The sequence below is a fragment of the Chamaea fasciata genome, unplaced genomic scaffold (assembly GCF_029207755.1).
Source record: "Chamaea fasciata isolate MVZ Bird 193981 ecotype frontalis unplaced genomic scaffold, bChaFas1.0.hap1 SCAF_23, whole genome shotgun sequence".
NCBI lineage: Eukaryota > Metazoa > Chordata > Aves > Passeriformes > Sylviidae > Chamaea > Chamaea fasciata.
Window position 1 is genome coordinate 1,179,638 of NW_027094108.1, and position 22,596 is coordinate 1,202,233.

The window sequence follows — 22,596 nt, forward strand, 5'->3', positions numbered from 1 at the left end:
GAAGCAGAGGTGGGAGGCTGAATTCTGTCAAATTTGTGTCTGAGAAGGACAGAGAGGGACCCAGAGGGGTTTTGTACCAATGGTGAAGTTTGAAAAGTTACCCAAAAAAGCCGAGTAACAAAAAATATAATAGAAGTACAATAGAATAGATAATAATAAAATATAATAGAAGTGTATGATATATCATGTATAACATAATATGTATAATATATAATACATATAACGTATATAATATGTTATATAAAATATAAAATACAAAATACAGATACATAACACATTTAATAATATACAATGTAATAGATAATAGTATACAATATAGAATACATCACATATAATATCTACCATACAATAGATAGTATATAAAATATGTAAATACAAATACAGAATACATTTAATGACGTTCAATATAATAGATAAAAACATACATTTTAATATCAAAATAGAGCGTATAAAAACATAATATAAAATATATTTATGTAATAAAATATACAAATATAATTTTATAAAATAAAAACAGTAATAAGAAGAGGTGGCCAGGTGATAGCAAGTGACAGTGCCAGGGACGTGCCAGGGGTGTGCCAGTGCCAGGGAGGTGCCAGGGGTGTGACAGTGCCAGGGGTGTGACAGTGCCAGAGAGGTCCCGGGGTGTGCCAGTGCCAGGGAGGTGCCAGGGGTGTTCCAGGGAGGTGCCAGCTCTGGCCCAGGGTCACAGCGCTCTGTGCAGCCGCTCCTGCTGTCCCCAGCTGTCCCCTGAGGTTGCAGATCCGTGACCCCAGCCCTGGGTGCTGCCCCGGGATGTGACAGAGCGGTGCCGGGGGTGTGCCAGGGGTGTGCCAGGGAGGTGCCAGCTCTGGCTGGCCTGCGCAGCCCGTCCTGCTGTCCCCGCAGCTCGGTGTCCCCAATCCCGTGCCCGGCCCGGGGATGCTGCAGGCTCTGGAGCATCAAGGTGAGCAGAGCAGCGGCAGCAGGAGGGGCCGGCGGGGCTGAGCTCAGCCTTTCCCTGAGCCGTGCCCTGCCTTTTCTGCTGACACCGTGACCCACAGGGGCTTTACGGCGGGGTCAGGGACACTGGCCTTGCCCGCTGCTCCGGGGCCGCGCCAGGGCACGGCCGGCGCTGGGAGAAAGTCCTCCCACACAATTCCCTGTCCCGGGGTCGCTCCTGGCTCTGCCGGGCTGCACGCTGCTCAGTCCTGCTCTGGTTTGGTCACGGCAGTCGGGGCTTGTGAAATTTTATTTGGTTTTTTTTTCTAATTTCTTTCAAGGAATAAGCTGAGGGGATCCATCAGTTCTTGGGAATAAAGAGGATTTCATGCCCAGAGCACTGGATTTGGCGTGGCCGGGGCTGGCGTGGGGAGGGTCTCTGGTCCTGCTGGGCAGAGACACAACTCACACGTTTATTTTTATATTTTTTTTTCTTTCCACTCTGAGCTGCCACCATTAACTGGGAGCACCAGGGGCTGATTTGGTGACGGGTTGTGCGCACGAGGTCAGAGCAGGGAGGTAGAACAGTCCCTTCTGGGGCTTAAAAATCAATGAGGCTGTGATTAAAGGGCCCACGGAGGCTGGACACTGCGGGCTGAGGGAAAAGCAATGGTGTTATTGGCGCTGCTTGATGTGGGGGCTGCAGCAGGTCCTGGTACAACCCCCAGATTCACAAAAGAGAGGTTTGGTTTGGGGATTTTTTTAGGTTTTGGGGGGTTTTCTCGGGGTTTTTTTGGTGGTTTGTTTGTTTGTTGAGGTTTTTTGGTTTATTTTGGGGTTCTTTTTTTTTTGTTTTCCAGGAGCTAGACTAGAGTGCTGCTGTTTCTTTATAAATCAGTTATTAGTTTTAAAAAACCAAAGCTAACTAGGAAATCCGAGCAGGCCTGAGTGCCTGGGCTGCCCCAGCCCTGCCACCCCCCAGGTTTGCCGTTACATAAGGTCGTTTCTGGGGGCTGTAATGATGCAACAGCATTTATGGACCAATCTGGGCTCTCCTTTAATGGCTTCCATAAAAAGCTCATTATTCCCTGCCTGATTTACATCCCTCCCGACCCTGGGTGTGTGCTCCGCTCTGGGCAGCCCTGAGCCCTGCTCTTGCTAAACCCTGCTTCCCTGAGGCTGGAAAAGCCCGGCCAGGTCACCAAAGGCGAGCCTGACCCTGCCCCGTGTCCCCAGGGGTCACATCCCCGGGGCTCCTGAGTCCCTGCAGGGCTGGGCAGCCTGGCCAGGCCTTCATTCCCTTTTTTTTTGGGTGGGAAATGTTTCCTGCTCTCCAATCTGAACGTCCCCCGGTGAAACTCGAGGCTGTTTCCTGCAGCAGCTGGTGGCTCTGGCTGGGACGGGCTCCTGACACCAGAACTTGGATTTTTGTGCTGCTGGGACCAACAGAGAAGGGAAAATCCCTGGTGTTTCTGCAGCTTCTGGGGATGTCCTCATCTCCTGGGCGCTTCTCTGCCACTCCTGGTGCCCGAGCCAGGGCTCAGGGAGGAAAACCACTGCAGGCTGAAGGAGCTGAACCTGGCACCTGAGCCACGTGAGACATCCTGGAGGCAGCCCTGGGTTTGTCCCAGCCCCTCCTGGAGTTCTGCATCCCAGAGAGCGGGGTCAGGAAGGGCTGGGAGGGAGCTGGGATGGAGAAGAGGGGCCTGGGGATGGAGAACAGGGACTGGGATGGAGAGCAGGGACTGGGATGGAGAGCAGGGACTGGGATGGAGAGCAGGGACTGGGATGGAGAAGAGGGGCTGGGGATGGAGAGCAGGGACTGGGATGGAGAAGAGGGGCTGGGGGTGGAGAACAGGGACTGGGATGGTAGAGCAGGGACTGGGATGGAGAAGAGGGGCTGGGGGTGGAGAACAGGGACTGGGATGGTAGAGCAGGGACTGAGATGGAGAACAGGGACTGGGATGGAGAATGGGGACCTGGGATGGAGAGCAGGGACTGGCCGCCCTGGGTGCTCCTGGCAGCTCCCCCTGCCCTGCCCTGATCATTGCCCTTCCCTGCAGGCCCTGACATCCCTCCTTTTGCATATTGGATTTTTCCTTTCTTTATTGGAGGGAGGGGCAGAGGGTCGGGACAGGTTTATGGCTGCTGTATTGATCAGTAAAATTTAATATAATCCCTGCACTTACTGGGTGATCGTTAAGGGGATGGAGAGCTGGTGAAATGTATTTTAAAAGAAATATTTTTCCATTTTATTTCTTCCCTCTTTTACCTTCTGAGTCTCTCCTCTCTTCCAGTCTCTTCCTTGGCATCCCTTCAGAGATTTTGGACTGTGTTCTCCCAGCTTTCTTTTGATTTGATTCAGTTTTAGAAAAAGTTAGTCTGGCGTGGTGCTGGAGCCATTCCCCACTCACTCCCTCAGCTGTCCTGCAGTTTCTGGGTCTGTGGAATTTTGTGTCTGCTGGTTTAGGGCTCGCTCATCCCAGCTCTCCCTGGAGCTGCTGTGGCTGCAGGACCGGGTGGGCTAGAGGATAAAGTGGGCAGAGCTGGAGAATGAAGTAGATATTTGTTAAAAGGCCTTTAAGGGACATCTTGGGCAGGACAAGAGCCTGGGATAGGGCTACACCCGAGGTGGACCCAAAATGGATAAACAATCACCAGGTCTCACACTTTTATGAGTTTTGGTCCATTTGCATCTTGGGGTTGAATTGTCCAGTTCCAGCTGCAGGCTGTGAGGTCCCATCCTCCTTGTTTTCTCCCTTCAGCCACCCTTGGCTGTGCTTTTGGGGCTGAGAGTTGTCCTTGGTGTCCATTTGGGAAAGGATTTGTTTTGTGTCCCTGCCGTGTGCAGAGCTGAGTGACACTGACTGTGAGCTCAGAGCTGCACCCCTGGGCACCACAGAACCTGAAATACAGGAAATTAAAACTTCAGGCGTCACCGTGAGGAGGAGGAACACTCAGAGCCAGGTCACTGCTCGGTCCTGGGAGCTGCAGCAAACAGAAAGGCAGCCACGACTGAAAATTATTTAAATTTTGACCAAATTGCCTCCTTCCCCCCCCTGCAGTCACTCCTTGCAGTCTGGCCAGAGCCTGCGGGCGCCGGGCTGCCTGTGCTGGCTGCACAGCCCTGACACTGATTTATCTTTTGGTTAATTGTCTCCAGCCATTAGTCTGCTCATCCCTCTCCTCGTTAAAGATGCACTGGCTGCTAATGGCTGTGAACGAGACACGTTTAGGAGGCTTTGCTCTCCCAGGCCGGCTCTGGCGGTGGCGTGTGACCCTCGGGGACATCTGTCAGCACCTCTGTGCCCACTGGGGCTCCCAGGACAGCGGCCAGAGGGGCCTGGGGGCCTTTGTCCCATCCCCTGCTGGAGCTCTGCAGCCCGGGGGGCTGCATCTGAACGGGCCGGGAGGGACTGGGATGGATGGGGAGCAGGGACTGGGATGGAGGAACAGGGACTGGGATGGAGAGCAGGGACTGGGATGGGAAACAGGGACTGGGATGGATGGGGAGCAGGGACTGGGATGGGAAACAGGGACTGGGATGGATGGAGAGCAGGGACTGGGATGGATGGGGACCAGGGACTGGGATGGATGGAGAGCAGGGACTGGGATGGAGGAACAGGGACTGGGATGGAGAGCAGGGACTGGGATGGATGGGGAGCAGGGACTGGGATGGATGGAGAACAGGGACTGGGATGGATGGAGAGCAGGGACTGGGATGGATGGGGACCAGGGACTGGGATGGATGGAGAGCAGGGACTGGGATGGATGGGGACCAGGGACTGGGATGGATGGAGAGCAGGGACTGGGATGGAGGAGAGGGACTGGGATGGATGGAGGAGAGGGACTGGGATGGATGGAGAGCAGGGACTGGGATGGATGGGGACCAGGGACTGGGATGGATGGAGAGCAGGGACTGGGATGGAGGAGAGGGACTGGATTTTCCCAGATTCCGTGGGTGAACTGAGTGGAGCTGAGAGCCTGGAATGTGCCTGTGTTCCCTGAGCTTGGATTCGCTGATGCACCTTTGCACACCACCATGTTTCATTGGAAACCCGTGGAAAACCTCCTGAAAGCGCCGGATTTTGGGGGGAAGGAGAACACTGCTACTGTGGGGGTGTTTCCTTCCACGGAGGTCTCCTGGATATTTCACTGTTTTTCCCTGGATATTTCACTGTTTTTCCCTGGATATTTCACTGTTTTCCCGGTGTTCTGCACTCTCTGGGTTTTGAGGAGCCGCTCCGGAGGGTGGGAGCTGCATTTTCCCGGTGGATAAAACAATCCCTGCCCGCAGCTGAAGGTGTTTACACACGGAGCGCTGCTCTGGGCTCCACTGGGATGCCAGGCACCGTGCAAATGCAAAGATGTAATTATCCCATTTTTCTCTTCCCACTCCCTGCTCTCCTGGCTCCTCTCCCCCGCCCTTTCCGGGCCTTGTGCTGATGGCAGCGTTTATCTGCATTTGTCCTCTGTCCCTGACAGCCGCTTATTGATTGGCATGATTAAAAAGAACTGATAATCACTTCACATTAATCCCATAAATGACTTAAGACACCAAAATATTTGCATAATGCATCTTAAAGGTGGCAGCTAAAAGAGGATAAAGGCCCAAAAAGTGCTTGGCACAGGAGAAATGGGCTTCCCACTCACCTGTGGGCTGCCTTAAGTAATGAGCCTCGTGCTTGCATAAGGAGCACTCCGAACTGCGTCAGGAGGGGGGAGATGCTCAGAGGATTTGGAATCCCACCATCCCTCCTCCTGCTGATCCCCCTGAGGGCTGGGGGCATCCTGGGGGGGCTGTTTGTGTCTGCAGCCTCTCTCCCCTCCCTCCCCGGGGAAAATCTGCAGCCCAGACGCCCGCTGAAAGTACCTAAAGACTTTCTGTCATGACCTGATCTGATTAGCAGGCAGCTAGACACGGCTTAGCCGCAGCTGCAGCCCCGGGGCTGGCCGGGGAGCTGCTGGGGGCCAGGGGGAGCAGCGCTGCGGGCAGTGGGGGGGTATTTAAGGCAGATCAGTGCCCGGTAATTCTGCAGATAATGCACCCTCCGGGCTGCCCTGCTGGGCCCAGGTGAGGACACCCCTGGGTGGGAGCTGTGGCTGGGCAGGGAGGGCAATATTCGTAATTTATGTCTTTTTGTCCAAGTGTCTCCGGCTCTCCTGGCTGTCAAATTCCCTTCAGAGAGAGGGCAGGGAGAGAAGTGGCCCCTTTTAGCTCGGGGTGAGCCCCTGGTGCTGGGAGGATTGGGCAGCTCAGCATCCCCTGCAAACGAACAAAAGGGGAGATGCTCCAGCTCCTGCCACGGGCTCCACCTCGTTCTTCCTCCTCACTCTTGGTGGGTCATTTATTCGGGAATAGTTTGCAACTTGGAGAGTGGTTTGCCAGCAGAAGCATCGGCCGCTGAGCTGCAGTATCTGCTGCAGCAAATTGGGGTTTGTGTTTTTCCTCTCCATAGAAGGGGAAAAAAAAATAGAAAAAAACAAAGGACTGAACCAGCCTAGTTAGAGCAGGCAAAATAATGCTGAATTGCTCTAACACAGTCTCTTTTCCCAGAAGGAAGAGCATTGTTTCAGGATCTGTTGGAGGGGAGAGTTGAAAATGGGTTTTTGTAAATAAATCTGTCCCCTCAGCTCGGAGTGACGCTGCTCTCCGGGCTCGTGGTGGGTTTCTCTCCAAGGAGAAAAACCATTATTCAATCAAATCAAATCAAACAGCCTTTTGTCCCAGCAGTGATGGAATGGAAAAACTTGGGATTTTAAGAATAGAGGGGTGGCAGCTGATAGAAAACTATCAGCTATTTCAGTTCAAGTTTCCTATTAACTCTGGAGCACATCTGCCAATTCCTCCACTTTCAGTTTTTCCATGCGAGATGTGAGTCCTGGCCCACGCAAGTTTTATCTGGCAGGGCTGGGATCAGGAGCTCTGGCAGCCGCAGGGTCCTTGATGGGAAATGAGAGGGGAGCTCGGGAAGGGCTCTGAAATCCCCAAAATTGAGGAGAGGTCACCCCGAGGGAGGGAAGAGGGAGGAGGGACCTCTCCTGCAATCCAGCAGTGCTGGAGCTCACAGAAACCTCTCCCAGACGTGTTCACATGGAGGAAAAAAAAATCAATTATTGTTGGGAGCAGATGGGATTTTAACGTGGGGTTTCTGTGCTCTGCTGCAGCCGTGACAGCGACCTCTCCACCATCATCTCCAACCTGCACCAGAGCCGCCAGCTCGTTATGCCAGAGAGCCAGAGCCGCTGTGAGTTCAAGAGGAGTCCCCTGGACGTGGGGCTGGCAGCTGCAGGTGAGGGCTGGGCCACCTCCTGCTGCCCTGGGCTTGTGCTTGCCTCCTCTCCTTCCCTTCCTCTCTCCCTCCTCTCCCTTTTTCCCCTCCTCTTCTCTCCCTTTTCCCCTCCTCCTCTCCCCCATCCCTTCCTTTTCCAGCTGTGTTTTTTTCCCCCCTGTCACGCTTTAGCTGTAGGAAATCTTTGAGTATTCTGGTAAAAGATGAACGTGGAAAGGATTTCCCAGTGCTGGTGGTGAAGCCCTTTGGCTGGAGGTCCCAGCCTTGTGCTCTTCTCAAATCCGGTGGCGTGTGTTAAAGGAGCTTGTGCCAGCACGGGAGCGAAACGTCCCCAGGGCTGGTGTCAAGTGAAGCAGAAAGGCCTCGCCCAGAGCATGATTTGATTTGTAATTTCATTAATCAGAGGGTCCCCACGCTGCTGCTGGGCCTGCCAGCTCCGCTGGGAGCAGGATTGTCTGGGTTTCTGCTGCTGCCTGGCAGGTTTTGGGTTGTTCCCCTGGTTTCAGCTCTACAAGGTGTGAGAGCAGAAATGCTCCAGTGGGATCCTGCCATCCCTGGGACTCCCTGGATGTCAGGGAGGGAGCGTGGGGAAGGATGGCAAACCTGCAGAGGTCGGCAAGCGAGAGTCTGGAACAAACAAACCAAGATCTGCTTGTTGAGTGCGGGATCCTTCAATTATAAATAAAAGTTGAGGGAAATCTGGGGTTTCTGTCAGGTTTTACACTGATCCTGCCCTTGCAAATGAGAGCTGGATCTCTCTGTGCTCACTGAGGCCTCTTCTGGAAATCTGTGTCTGCTCGTGGATTTGTTTTGTCAGTCCTTGTGCCGAGTGTGTGAGTGAACCCCAAATCCGGAGGGAACCACACCTGACGCCCTTTGGGAATGTCTTTGGAGGGCAAAAACTTAAATGGCTCCTTCAGTCCCATGTGTGGCCAGGAGGGATTTGAGGTGTGTCTGTAAATCAGCCGTGGCAGCTCCCAGACTTCCCTTCCACAGCTGAATCTCCGACCTCATCATGAACAATTTTCCAAAGCCCCTCTCCCTGCCAGGCCCCAAAAGCCAAAGGGGCCATAAATCCATTTTTCCCTGTGACCCCGCTGGAGCCTGTGAGGCTCAGCTGACCCTGGATGTCACAATGGGTTTCAGTATTGTTTGCTTTGCAGAGGAACCGCTGGGCTTGATCAGCATTGCAGGAATTCTTGGAGACCTGTGGCATTCCAGAAATGCAAAGGCTTCTTCTCCTTCCCATCAGGAGAAAAGATGAGATGTAAATCTCCGATTCCTGTTTCCTAACTGAGGGGCTCTGGTCTGTTTCTTACGTTAAGGAACTGTAAGGAATGGCCTCGGGTTGTGCCAGGGGGGGTTTGGGTTCAATATCAGGAAGAATTTCTGGAGAGAAAGCTTTGGAAGAGGCTGCCCAGGGCAGTGGTCACCACCCCTGCAGGTGCTCAGCTCACCCGTGGATGTGGCACTTGGGGACAGTGGGTTTAATGGTGCTGGCTAATCCTGGAGGTCTTTTCCAACCTTAATGATCCCGTGAAACATTCCTGGAGTGAAAAGGAAGAGGCTGATGCCCACCAGAGGCCACCGAGCCAGGGACAAAGCTCTCGAGGACACGACAGGTTTGGGGTGCTCAGGTGGGGACAGGAGGTGTCCGAAGGGACGGGGGTGGCTTTGTCACCTCTCGCCAGGGCCAGCTCCACGCTGGCCTTTGTGCCTGGGCACTGCTGGGGCTGTTTTGGCCGCAGGGCTGGGACGGGAGCTGGGCCACCACCAGTTGTTACACACGGAACCTGCAGAGGTGCCGCTGGGTCAGTCCGAAGGATTGGTCGTTGCTGAAACCATTTTGTTCCAACAAGGAGGGCAGAAGAACCTTGGCCCCAGCTGCCTGCCCTGCAGAACAGCTCTGTGTGCTGCCTTATGAGAATCTCCCCCTGAAAAAGGCACCTGGAGATAAACAGTGCTGAAGAAATGATGCTGTTGCCATCAGGTTCAGAAAGTCCCGCCTGGGAGCTGCTGCTGGGAGCTGCTCTGAAATGTTCCTGCTGCTGCTTTCTGGCTGGGATTGGGTCCCAGGGAGGGCAGGAGGAGCTCTCTGGAGGCTCCTGTGCTCCCCACGGAGCTCAGAGTGCTGCAGGAATTCGGGAGAGCGCTGGGAACAAGGAGGGCACGAACGGCAGAGATTTGCTGATTGCCAGCCCGTGGGGGCAGCAGGAAGGCTGGAGCTGGCAGGGTTGGCTGGCTTGTGATTAATTCTGGGAGGGAATTCCTCCACTTGTTGTTACAACCAGGATTAGAGGCGGTGCTGTGGTTTCAAACAGCACGGGCTGGAAAATCAGCAACACTACTGGATGTCGGATGGTCTTTGAGATGCAGAAAGGGGCTGAAACTGATGAAAAATAATTGTGGGAAGGTTCTGGGGCTTCTCTGACTGCAAGAGGGTAGGAAAGGGCTGAGGCCAGAGCTGAGCCTGGTGCTGGGGGTGATCCCTGTGCAGGCAGAGGGGTGAGGCAGCCCCTGGCACTGCCAGCCTGCACAGGCAGCAGGGAGAACCTGCAAAAGCAGCTTGGATGCTTCCCAGAAACCCCCAGAGCCGTTTCCCCACAAACCACGGCTGGCGTCCCCTCACCTGGCCCTGCGGAGGAGGATTCCTTGTTGTCCCCTCCTCAGAGGTGGTTCTGCAGCGGGGAGTGCTCAGATGCTCTCCTTGGTGCTAATTAAACTGGGGATGGAGGGGAAGGAAGAGAGGGAAAGTGCATGTGCTTCCCCGGGAACAGCCTCAGAGATTTTATAAAAATCCCCCCCACGTGTGTGAGCTTTGCACCACAGTCCTGGGCCCGAGGCTTTAATTCATTCCTCTCCTAGAAAACAAAAACAAACCAAACCAAAACACCCCAAAAAATCCTGTTAATTTCTCCTCTTTCTCTCCTCAAACACCCTCTGTTCTGCAGTGCCACATTTCATGGGTGTCCAGTTGCAGTAGGACTATTTGCATGGATAGAAGTGGAGGATTCAGGCTCCCTCATGCTAGAGGAAGGTGGGTAGCTCTTCCCTCTCTTCCTTCTGCCCCTCCTGCCTGCAGGGACTTGCTTTGGTGGCTGGAGACGGTCTGAGAGGGCCCAGAGGGGAGACAGCCTCAAACAGGGACCAGAAACACGGAGTTCTGCAGAAAACGTTTGGGACTGAGCTTGTGGTGCGGGCAGCAGCAGCAGGGCAGCTTTCCCGTGGGGCAGAGCTCCCAGAGAGGGGTTTTTGGGGTCAGTGTGAGGGGTTTTCCAGGGATTTTGGTCAGTGTGTGATGGGAATGACAAACCCCCGGAGCCTCCTTGGCCCCCATGGGACGCCCTCGGTGTCTGGGGCAGCTGCAGTGATTGCTCTGGGAACCGCCCGTGCTGGGGACAGTGGGACGCCTGTGTCCCCACCTCAGGAGGACACAGAGTGTCCCTCGGAGGGTGTTTACTCCTGGTGCGTTTGCAGCCCTGGAGGAGCAGAGTTCACCCCCGTGGCTCAGAAACTGAGCCCAGAGTTCTCCCTGTGCGGTGATCTGTTCTGCACTCACCCTCTTGTCTCATCTTTCCACCCGGAGCCCTGTTGACTGAGCAAGGAGGAATTTTTGGACTTTAGGGAGATTCAAATGTAAGAATTTGGGATTTTTTATTCATGGGGCAGTGCTTGAACTCCCAGTGTGGCTCCACAGCTCGGAGGTGCCTCGGTGCATTCTGTGTCCCCATCAGTGACCTCGTTTGGCTTTGCCAGAGCTTTCCTACGCTAGGGAGGAGTTACTGTTGGGGTTGAGAAGGAGTTGGGCTCAGGGATGCCGCTGCTAATGGCTCCAGACAGGATCCCAGCGCTCGGGATAATGAGCTGGGCTGCAGACGTGTTTTCATTTAACCAAGCCAAACAACAGGGGAAAAAAGCAGCAGGCCTTTACTGAACTGCTGCCTTAAATTGAGCAGAAAATCGGCACCAAATGGGCATCCAGGAGCTGCGAGCCCAGGCCCTGTTGTTTTCCGGGAAGGACGATTGTTTACCGTGGGGAGGGTCGAGGCTGCGCCGCTGCTCTGCATCCTCTGGCTCGGAGCTGGAGCCCTGTCCCCCCTCTCTGTGCTCTCGGAAAGTTTATTTTTCCATCTCCTGAAGCCTGGTAGGAGCGGGAGGTGACCGAGGGGCAGAGCTCTTGGGAAGTGAGGGGACGGTGGGCAGAAGGAGATGCAGCAGCTGTGGTTCCTGTGGAATCGGGAATCCAAGTGGGAAAAGCCAACTGGAAACGTTTCCTGTGGCTGTGCCAGCACAGGTCAGCGCAGGGCTTTGCTGGGCTGAGGGCTCGGGTTTTGTTCTTGCCTTCGCCAAGAGGAGAAGGAGCTCAGGCCGTTCAGGGCTCAGTTGAAGTTGGAAAAGACCTTTGGGATCATCGGGGCCAACCCGGGCAGGGGTTTGGAGCTGCTCCCTGCAGCAGGGCTCGTGTAGGACGGCTCTGGGGAGGTTTTGGGCTTTCAGGGGGTGTCTCCCTCCCTTTGGGGGAGTCTGTGCCCGGTGGGGAGGAGGAACCTGTCCCTCCCTGGGCCTGGATCCACCAAACCCACACAGCAGCAGCTCCGAAACTCCAGCAGCCGCTGCCTGCTGCTCCCTTTCCCTGCAGCTCTGGGAAGAGCAGGATCATCCTGCTGCCAGAAATAACCTCTCCCTGCCCCCTGCCTCCTCCTCCTGTGCCAGGTGCCTTTGCAGGCAGCTGGGGGAGAGCTGGGAGCACCTCCCTGCTGCTGTGGCACCTCCCCGGTGTGCTGTGACACCTTCCAGGTGTGCTGTGGCACCTCCCAGGTGTGCTGTGACACCTCCCTGCTGCTGTGGCACCTCCCAGGTGTGCTGTGGCACCTCCCTGCTGCTGTGACACCTCCCAGGTGTGCTGTGGCACCTCCCAGGTGTGCTGTGGCACCTCCCAGGTGTGCTGTGACACCTCCCTGCTGCTGTGACACCTCCCAGGTGTGCTGTGGCACCTCCCTGCTGCTGTGACACCTCCCAGGTGTGCTGTGGCACCTCCCAGGTGTGCTGTGGCACCTCCCAGGTGTGCTGTGACACCTCCCTGCTGCTGTGACACCTTCCAGGTGTGCTGTGGCACCTCCCAGGTGTGCTGTGGCACCTCCCTGCTGCTGTGGCACCTCCCAGGTGTGCTGTGACACCTCCCAGGTGTGCTGTGGCACCTCCCAGGTGTGCTGTGGCACCTCCCAGGTGTGCTGTGACACCTCCCTGCTGCTGTGGCACCTCCCAGGTGTGCTGTGGCACCTCCCTGCTGCTGTGGCACCTCCCAGGTGTGCTGTGACACCTCCCAGGTGTGCTGTGACACCTCCCTGCTGCTGTGGCACCTCCCTGCTGCTGTGGCACCTCCCAAGGTGTGCTGTGGCACCTCCCCGGCGTGCTGTGGCACCTGCCTTGCCCGCCCTGGCTGCACAGCTGGCAGTGTCCCTGCCCTGAGCCTGGCCCCAGGCTGGGCTGCCCCTGCTGCTCTGGGGACAGCTCTGTCCCCTGGCCCTCCTCAGGGCCACCTCAGGCTCTGCCCCCCCGGTCCTGCCAGGGCTGCCCAGTGGGTCACAGGTGACCCAGGGGGACGAGTCCTGCTGGACAGAAATGGGTGCAGGGAGCTGTCTGTGTTGGGGGATGCTCGTGGAGATGTTGCCCCAGGCAGTGGGATGGATAAACTTGAGAGAAATCCAGCAGAGAAAGAGCCCTGGGCAGTGAGAGCCCGAGGGCAGGGGGTGAGTGACCCAGGGCAGGGGGTGAGTGACCCTGGGGCAGGGTGTGAGTGACCCTGGGCAGGGTGTGAGTGACCCTGGCACTGCCCAGGGCAGGGTGTGAGTGGCCCTGGCACTGCCCTGGTGTGAATTCCTGCCAACCCAGCCCTGCCCAGCCCTTGGTGCCCTGGGGCTGAAGGGGAAGGAGGCCTGAGCTGTTCCTGTGCTCTGTGAAAGGTCACTGTTTGTTTATTTTCCCTGCTGTCCCTGCACATCGCTGATCCCGGGGCTCGGGGCACACTCCCTTCCCTCCCTCAGCATCTCTGGTGACTCCTGGTGGCTCTTGGCCCGTGCAGATGCAGGAGCTGGTGGGGATTTGCAGGGTTAAACCGGGGATGTGTCCCCGTGGGCTCCGGGCTGTGTCCTGCTGCTGTCCCAGGTAAAGCTGGGGCTTCTCCCTGCCCAGGTAAAGCTGGGGCTTCTCCCTGCCCAGGTAAAGCTGGGGCTTCTCCCTGCCCAGGTAAAGCGGGGCTTCTCCCTGCCCAGGGATGAGCAGGGCTTCTCCCTGCCCAGGTAAAGCTGGGCTTCTCCCTGCCCAGGTAAAGCTGGGGCTTCTCCCTGCCCAGGTAAAGCTGGGGCTTCTCCCTGCCCAGGTAAAGCTGGGGCTTCTCCCTGCCCAGGTAAAGCGGGGCTTCTCCCTGCCCAGGGATGAGCAGGGCTTTGTGCCACACATCAGCAGACTGGGGAAGAGTTATTTCAGCACGGAGGGCTGGCCATGGGGAGGATTTTATTAATGATCTGCTGTGAGCAAGAGGCTCAGCTGCCTGTTCCATTCATTTCTCAGCTCTGCACAACCTTTTTGTTCCCAAATCCGTTTCTTCCCTTTGCTCCTTTCCCCTCCTCCTGGCATTTCTTTCTTCTCAAACCCTTTTTTCCCCCCCTCACTTCCTTTTCCATTCTTAATCCCCATCTCTCACACACTCACATCCTTCTTCCTTCCCAGCCCTCCTCCTCTCCAATTCCTTGTCCTGGTCCTTGCCCAGCTCCCTCCCTCTCCCAGCTCCTGGGGAAGAAGACAATTTGAAGGTTTTCCGCTCTGCTCTCAGCTGAGAGGCTCCTTCCCCTCAAGCCAATCAATGGGAGCCTTTCAGCCCCACTGGGGCTTGGCAAACATGAGATCAATAAGTTATTAGCACCATTCTGTCAGCTGTAATGTGGAGATTGATCGGGGCCGGGGCTCCTGCTTGCTGCCTGGCACTTCCCCAGCCTGATAAAGATGACAGATTAAGGGAATAAGAAAAAGGAATTAAGGAGTCTGGCTGTCAAAGCTGTCACGGGCTGGAGGAGCAGGGGTTGTGGTTTTTTTTTTCCAGGGGCTGAATGAGTGCAATTGGACATTTAAATGGTGCTAAGGGGGCACAGCACCACCGGCAGCTCTGCTGGAAATTGCTGCCCTCGAGCTCAGGAAAGGCTTTGGGAGATGCAGCAGCTCTGCTGGCTCCTGGAGGCCGCCCCGGGGCCTGCAGGGGGACAGCGATGGTGTCCCTGCCTCCCCTGGGGGACAGGTGACATTCCCCAGGGCTGAGCAGCATCTCTGTGCCAGGGGAGTGGTGTCAGTTCTCGCAGCTTTGTAGCACAGGTGGAGAAGTTGGGGCCAAACAAAGCTTTGCCCGAGAGGTCACAGAGTCCCAGAGTGATGGGAAAGGGATTTAAATCCCAGCCAGTGCCACCCCTGCCATGGCAGGAACACCTCCCGCTGTCCCAGGGGGCTCCAAGCCCCTCCAGCCTGGCCTGGGACACCGCCAGGGATGGGGAATTCATATTTTGTCTGTGCTTAGGTCTCTGATTTATCAAACTTCCCCCTGCCTCCTGCATTTCCCATTGGAACCTGCTCCTTTCCAGGCAGGAAAATGAGCCTCCAAAAGGCCTGGACTTCCAGCCCACTCTCCCAGCTGCGTTCTTTAAATCTTTCCTGAAAGAAAAGTTGAGATTCACAAGTTTGTGATTGCTAAAAAGCCTCTCTGCAGCATATAAAATTAATTCAGATCTCTCTCTTAAGTGCAGTATATCCTTTCCCTGAGCCTTTTTCGTACTATGAATATTTACCACCTTTCTGTGGCTTCGGTGCGCGCTGTAAAAATGAATTTTGTAAGAACCTGGGAGCCAGGGGGGTGTTGGAGCACCTTCCCTAATAAACAGAAAGGCTCCAGCATCACCTGCGCGTCCCTGTTTCACTCCTTGGGATGTGAAATGTTGGACGTTTCCCTTCAGGTGCTCCGCTGCAGCTGGGGAGGTGGAGTGCGAGGGGGCGGCAAGCGGCAGGATGCTGTGGGATCCAGGCTGCTCCCCGTGCCCGGCAGAGGCTGCGTGGTGTGTGTTATCCCCCGGGAATCCTGCCCAGCCCCCTCCTCCCTGCGGGCTGTGGTTACCTGGCCTTTGGGGAGGGGCTGGGGACACCCTCAGGGTGCTGCTGGGCTCTCCTTGGAGCCCCTCTGCTGCTGAGGGCAGTGACTGCACGGCCCGGCTGAGCCGGATCCTCCCAAAGGGAGCAAACCCTTGGACTGCTCACTGCTGCATCCTCCTTGCTCTGTAAGAGCCCATTCCCGTGTCCCGTCCCTGCCCTGTGCTCCCTGGTTTTCCTCCTGCTCCCAGGAGGCAGGGAGCTGGCAGGGTGATGCTGGGGGGGTTCTCAGGCAGCCTGGGGACAGTCCTGAGGCCGCAGTGCCACCGTGCCCTGCTCCTGCCCCAGAGCCAGCCGAACGCTGAGTGACATCCACAAGCAGCACACCGAGGTGTGGGGACAGTAACTGAGGCTGGAGCTGCTCCTGCCATGTCCCAGCACCATTCCCTGACCCACTGCTGCCTCTGATTTGGCATATCCCGAGTGCAGAGACCGGCAATATTCCCTGTCCCCTCCTTCCAGGGAATTGCTGCCTTCATTCTGGCATATCCAGAGTGCAGAGACCCAGCAATATTCCCTGTCCCCTCCTTCCAGGGAATTCCTGCCTTCATTTTGGCATTCCCTGTGCAGAGACCGGCAATATTCCCTGTCCCCTCCTTCCAGGGAATTGCTGCCTTCATTTTGGCATTCCCTGTGCAGAGACCCAGCAATATTCCCTGTCCCCTCCTTCCCTGCTGCCCTGAATTGTCCCAGGATCCCAAATCCCCGAAGCTGACTCCTTCCCTGCCCCCAGCTTCCCCAATAATTTCTTTCCCCCCCATTCTTGTTGCCCTCAGTTAAATCCTGGCCCGTTGTTCCCATGACCTTGTGCTTCCCCCTCCTTTGTTCCCGGGATTCCTGCAGCCCGGGCCCGGTGCCCGTGGCCGGATCCCGCTCTCCCAGCTTTTGTTGGGAGCAGCTCTGGGCCTGCTGAGCCCCAGCCAGCCGGGGCAGCTCCTCACAAAAGCCGGTGGCTGGGAAAGGGAGTCCCCAGGGTGTCCCCGGGGGACACGGGGGCGGGAGGATGGAGCTCTGAACTGAGCCTGTCCCTGCCAGAGGAAAAGGGGGAGACGCTGCCAAGACATCTCAGGCTGCCCGGGGGGGATTGTCATCTCCAGGGCTGGAGCTCAGAGCAAGGGAGGATGTTTTTCCCTGTCTGAAGACGACGGGGAAGGAGGTGGGAGAGGGGCTCTGGTCTCGGCCCAGCCTGGGTGGTTTCCCGTGGAAGCTGGCTCCGATGTGTGTTTACTCAGGGCTTTGTGGTCCAAGAAGCTTTCAGAGCAGCCCAGTGCTGTGCCTGGGGAGCGTGAGATAGGTCTGCAGCTCCTCCCGCGCTCTGGAGCAGCAGCGGCACCGTGCAGAGGAGTTGGGTGCAGCCCCCGAAGCCGGGACCCTTTGCAGCCCCTTCAGCAAAAACCTTGTGAGCCCCTCAGGGATTTCCCTTCTCCAGGAGAGCCCCCGAGCTCAGCCCTCGCCAGGAGTGTCCTTGGTGCACATTCCCTGTGAGGAGTGGGGTAAAGCCCCTCTCTGTCCTCGGGGAAGCCTAGGGATAGGTTTTCTAATCTGCCCAGACTTAGGCTCCCGAGCGCTCTCCTGAAAGCTGATCAGGAGGCTTGGGGTACTTAGATGTGGTGCTGAGGATGACTCCTAAGCCAGGCAGCTCTGCTGAGTGCGGGGAGGCTGAGGATTAGAGCAGGCCAGGAGACAAAATAACCCCCCAGGGCTGCCTGCCACACCAGCTGCTCCGTGGGGCCGTGCCCACGTCCTTTCTCCTGCTGCTGCAGAGCCTGGGCTGATCCCTGAGCGGGGCACAGAGGTGCTGCCCAGCCCTGAATCCAGGAGTGCAGCAGGTGAGTGCTGGACCTCCCGTGAAACAGGGGAGGGGGAAAAATCTGCTCTGATTTCTGCAGCTTTGGGGGAAATGCTGGCCTTTGCGTCCAGATCTTCCCTCTGGGTCACTGCCTGTGCTGCCTTGCCAGGCCAGCAGGAGCCTGGGATGAGCTGGGGAGCTGTGTGGGAGGCCTGGCTCAGGGCTTTGTGCTCAGGGCTGTGCTGCACTGCTGGCTGTGGGCGCTCACTTAGCCTGGGGCTTCCCCCAGCCCTCCCCTCCTGCTGTTACTGCCTGGCCTGCGCTCATAACTCTGCCCTTCCACTGATAATGTCTTTCATTTTCAGCTGTAATATTAAAAACTGCCCCGATTTGGCTTCCTTTCAACCGCAAGGCTTTGTCAGGAGGCCAAAGGATTTGGGGGAACAAACCCCCAACTGTCCCTCCCCGTCCTTCCAGGCGGACGTTGCCTTCCGCAGGTGCAGGGGCTGAGCAGAATCTGCTCTGGGGCTTTGTCGTGCACGGGCAGCGAGGCCCTGAGTGCACAGCCTGGCTCTGGGAGGGTGGGGAGGCAGCCGGGAGCTGCTCTGCCAGCTCATTTGCAAAGCATATTCGGTTTTGCTGCTGCTGCTGCTGCTGCTGCTGCTGCAGAGTCAGGCCGGTGGCTGCTCCCAGCTCCGTGTCCTGAGGGCACACAGGGGTTGTTGGGTGGGTGCAGGGCTGGATTTGGGACTGCAGGGTCCTGTGGAGGGACAGATTGGGGCTGCAGGGTCCTGTGCAGGGATGGATTGGGGCTGCAGGGTCCTGTGCAGGGATGGATTGGGGCTGCAGGGTCCTGTGGAGGGATGGATTGGGGCTGCAGGGTCCTGTGCAGGGATGGATTGGGGCTGCAGGGTCCTGTGGAGGGATGGATTGGGACTGCAGGGTCCTGTGCAGGGATGGATTGGGGCTGCAGGGTCCTGTGGAGGGATGGATTGGGACTGCAGGGTCCTGTGCAGGGATGGATTGGGGCTGCAGGGTCCTGTGCAGGGATGGATTGGGACTGCAGGGTCCCGTGGATGGGGCTGGCAGGTGCAGGTGGGGTGGCAGAGCTGTGCACTGAGGTGCTGAGGAGGGGAGGATGTGTGCTGCAGCACCGACGTCTCGCTCTGGGGTTGTACCCTGGGAGTTAATTGAGCAATTAAAGCGAGTGGGACCTGCCTGGTCTCTGCTCTGCAGCTCAGGGAGCAAAGGTGGGGTTTGACTTCTTAAGACGCTGAGCTGGGACCCAGGAAATTGGAGCTCTGTGCTCTGCTCCTGCCTCAGTCCGTTTGGGGTTGTTACATCTTTGGGATGATCTTTATGCTGCTCTTTATTCCCTTTTCCTCACTTACTGCATCTCTTGTTTAGTCCCCAAACTTCTGGGGCCAGAGGCGTCTCTGCCACGCTGCAGGGCTCTGCCTTAACTGAAGAAATAAGTACAAAAACAAAAGAGGGAATGTTTCAACCTGAGATGTCACAGGAAAACTGCTGGGGGGCAGCCCAAATCCAGCCCGGGGCATTTGGGCCAAGGGGAACCTGAGAGGATGGGAGGGATGCCCTGGGGATGAATGTGGGATGTCTCTGGAGGGAATCTGCACTGCAGGACCCCGCTCTCTCCCACTGTCAGCCGTGGGAATGGCTGGGAATAGCTGGGAATGACATCTGGGAATGGCTGGGAATGGCATGGCAATGGCCGGGAAGAGGGAATATCTGGGAATAGCAGGGCCCCGAGCGAGTGTCTGCCGGCAGATGGGCCCGGGGGTGGGAGAGGAACAGCGGGAGGGAAGCAGGGATGGGGGGAACGAGGTGCCTTTGGCAGAGCTGTGAACGCCAGGAATCTTCACTGCTCACATTCCAACTGCTGTCACATGGACCCCGTGCTTCTGTCACCAGCTCTTTTCCATGGAGACTCCTCTGCCTGCAGCCCTGCCGGGCTCTGCTGCCTCCTGCCCGGGCTGGGAGGGGCGAGAGGAGCACGGGGGGGGGGGGGACTCGAGTTTTGTTCCAAAGCCACAAATCCTGGCTGGGAACAGTCCCGAGGAGGAGCGGGATATGTGATCCTGGCCTCCAGCACCGAGGGTTTGCAGTGTCAGGGGAAAGGCTTCCAGGAAAATCAGCGGGAGGGATGGAGCACTCCGGGGGAAGGAGCTCGGGGTGTGCTCCCTGCTCCAGGTACTCCCAGCCTGGGAGGCTGACCGTGGCTGCGGGGCTGTGCAAGGGGTAAACTGAGGCACGAGGAGTGAGAACATCCCCACTGTGTGGCCAGGCTGACCCGGCACTGGGGATGTGAAGTGCTGGGAGAGCTCCCAGCGCTGTCACCCTGCCCTTCGCCGGCTCTCCCCACTTCCCTCGGCCCTGTTGTGCTTCCCTGGCTCCGGGCTCTGCAGTCACCAGCCTCTGCGTCGTGCCCCCGCTGCCACTTCTCTTGAGGGATTTGGTGACAGGGTCGTGGCAGGCCGAGTTTGGAGGCGGCCCGTGCTCTTTTAGAGCCCCGAAATGCCACTCGGAGCTCCTTGGGCAGAGGCACCTGCTGGGGCCGCTCTGCTCGGCCCTGGGCTCTGATCCCCTGATAAATCCCTGCCACGGCAGCAACCTGGGCTGCTCTGCTGCATTCCAAGTGATGGGGAGTGATCCTGAGTGCTGGGGACAGTTGCTTGGCTGGAAATGTCCCCTGGAAGAGCGATAATGTTGTTGTTGTTATAAATAGGACCGAGGGGGTTTGTAACCTTCCTTAACCCCCACGTTCCGGGCACGTTGCAGCAGCCTGGCTGTGTTTGGGTTCACAGGCAGATCCAATCCATCCTCACTCAAATCTGCTGCTCGTTTGCGAGAGGATTTTATTTTAATTATTTTTTTTCCTTTTCTTTTAAGATGCTGCATCTTTAACAAGCCCTTGATAGATGAGAATTTGATGCTTGCAGTGACAAACAGGCTCTTCCTTCCTGCCCATATGCACCATCATGCTTTCAGTTTCCCCAGCGTTATTAGGGGAGGATATTGATTGGAAATCTGCTCGGGGACGCTGTAATTGTGTATTAGAGATTTGGTGTTGCTTCGGAGGGCTGCAGTAATGCAAAAGGCTTTGAGTGTTTCCGTGCAATCCAGAGGGGGAAGATTGCTGAGGACCTTGAGGTTTTGAAGGAGGAGGGGGGAGGGAGGGGGAGAGACTGAGAGAGAGAGACAGAGAGAGACAGAGATACTGTGGTAGGAAGATTCAGAGATCTGTTGTGCTTCTATTTTTTCTTTTTTTTTTTTTTTTTTTTCTTTCCCTGTGTTGTTTTTTTCCAACCCTTCCTCTCCCCCAGTTGCTTTGCATCAGGGCATGAAAGGAGTGGAAACACCGGGGGGACAAAAGGCACCAGAGCAAATGATGAAACTCAGTAAGGAAAATCAACTGGATTCAGAATTTATGGCTGGAAAACGTTGCATTGATCAGTGTATGAATAGTCATTATGTGCTTTTGGGCTGCGTGATTAGGAAAGCAGATCAAGGCTCTCAAGATGATGATTTTTCTTACTTTCATTTTTTTCTCTCTCTGCTTGTAATATCAGTGTGTGTGTGTGTGTCTGTGTGTGTGAGAGAGAGAGAAGCAGCAAAATACCAAAAGTCTCTCTGGTCGCTCCTGCAAGGAGGAAAGTGCAGCCTTCTCTGACACTCAGCTTTCTCATCTCTCTCTCCCCCAGATGAAATTTTAGGCAAGAGAAGAGTATGTTCTCCCAACAGCAGCAGTGAGTGTCCTTTAGAGAGCAAGAAAGCCCGAAGTGAGTCCCCAAAGGGTAAGTGCTGCTTCTCCCTCCCCCCATCCCCTTCCCCTTTTCTTCTCCTCTCCCCTGAGTGGAACTTAATTTCAATTAAGGAGGGAGGGCTGTGGAGGGGTGGGAGCTGTGTCTGGCACTGGGGGTGCAGGAGGAGGCGACCAGGGCTCTGTTTTTTCCTTTATCTCCTCGGAGGGAGCCTTGCAGGGCGACAGAGGGATTGCCTCTTAATTACAGTAATTGCTTGATGATTAAAAAAAAAAAAAAAAGGCAAGCAGGCTGCAGCCTTCAAGGTGGATTTTCGGGGTGTTCCTACTTTTTTTTTTCAGGCAGAATTGTCTTGATTACACGTTTAAATGTGAAAGGTGCACAGGGGCTTATCGTGCTGGCATCTGCTCCTTTAAAGGGAAAAAAGGAGCCTGTCAGGGAGAATGGGGCTGCTGAGTTTTCTCTTATGCATTTATGGCACCGTTCCTATAGAGATGGAATCTGCAGAAGGTTTCTCTATTTAGGGTTTGGTTTGTTGGTTGTGGTTTTTTGTTTTTTTTTTTTTTTTTAAATCTCTTGCTTTGCCTTCCAGTTCTTTCCCATAAACACGATTTTTAAACTTTCTTTACGACCTGCAAAGTGGGATGGGTAATGGAGCCTGCAGTTAATGAGTTTGTCTCCAGGTTGAGTAAATGAGGTTTTGCAGCCGTTTACTTAAAGGCTTTGTTGTTAATATCAGACTAATTAGCTGTCAGCGATACCCACCTCCATCCCTGTGCTTCAACCCGCGCTCTCTGGCCACTAAAAATCCCAAAGCAGAGCAGCCGTGTCAGGCTGGGTCCTGCTCCAGGGCTTTGGAGTCCAGCTCGGGCTCTTGCAGGGCTGGATTCCCAGTCACCCATCCCGGGAATCTCAAAGGGCACCTCTGGCAGCGGTTTGTCCTGAAGCTGTTTAAAACGCATCCTTTATGTTCTGCTTTACGAAGATCCACGGTGGGGACCTGTCCTGCCTGCTGATCTCACAGAATGTTCCTGTTTCTTCCCTCCCTGTGCCCAAACGTTGCTCTGGAGGCAGAATTCTCTGAGAGGATGTGGAGTGCTGGTGTCACTCTGTAGAAAATACTAAATCCTCTCTTGCTGTAACCCTTTCCTGCCCATTAACTCTTCAATAACAGCAGAAACGCCTCCGATTTTACCGGGAACCCTTTAAGCTGCTCCTCTTTATGTTTTCCTTGATGTTTTTTCCCTCATCTGCTCCACTCCTGTTATCCCTGCCGTGTTTCTGGTGGCTGTGCAGGTGCGTTCCAGATCTGTTCATGAACCCTTCCATAGGATCACAAACAGATTTGTTCCATCAGCCATGGGGCTCCTGGGACACGTTTTGTGTTTTGCTGTCCCTGCTGGGGTTGTGCCCCTCGTAATTCCAAGTCTGTGACTAAAAACTGAGTCCAGGGGACAGACCCTGTGTGGGCTGAGCTTTAACCAAGCCACGTGAAACCAAGGGATTGCCTTTGGATTCATCCTCAGAAAAGTGCCTGAGCTGGCACAGGTGGATGTTTTTGGCGTGGGAGTGTCGGGGTCAAGTGATCTCACTCTGTTCCTTTCTTTTGGCCTTCCCACCTTTT

At 55.7% G+C, this 22,596-nt stretch overlaps 1 protein-coding gene across 1 annotated transcript in view; it reads left to right on the forward strand.

Moving 5' to 3' along the window:
* SAMD11 (sterile alpha motif domain containing 11) overlaps window positions 1-22,596 on the forward strand; it is an 85,765-nt gene that overhangs the window by 34,273 nt on the left and 28,896 nt on the right. The window contains exons 6-7 of the mRNA XM_066202947.1: window positions 7,090-7,214; window positions 20,913-21,005. Coding sequence (XP_066059044.1) covers window positions 7,090-7,214; window positions 20,913-21,005 — 218 coding nt within the window. The remainder of the gene's footprint in view (window positions 1-7,089; window positions 7,215-20,912; window positions 21,006-22,596) is intronic.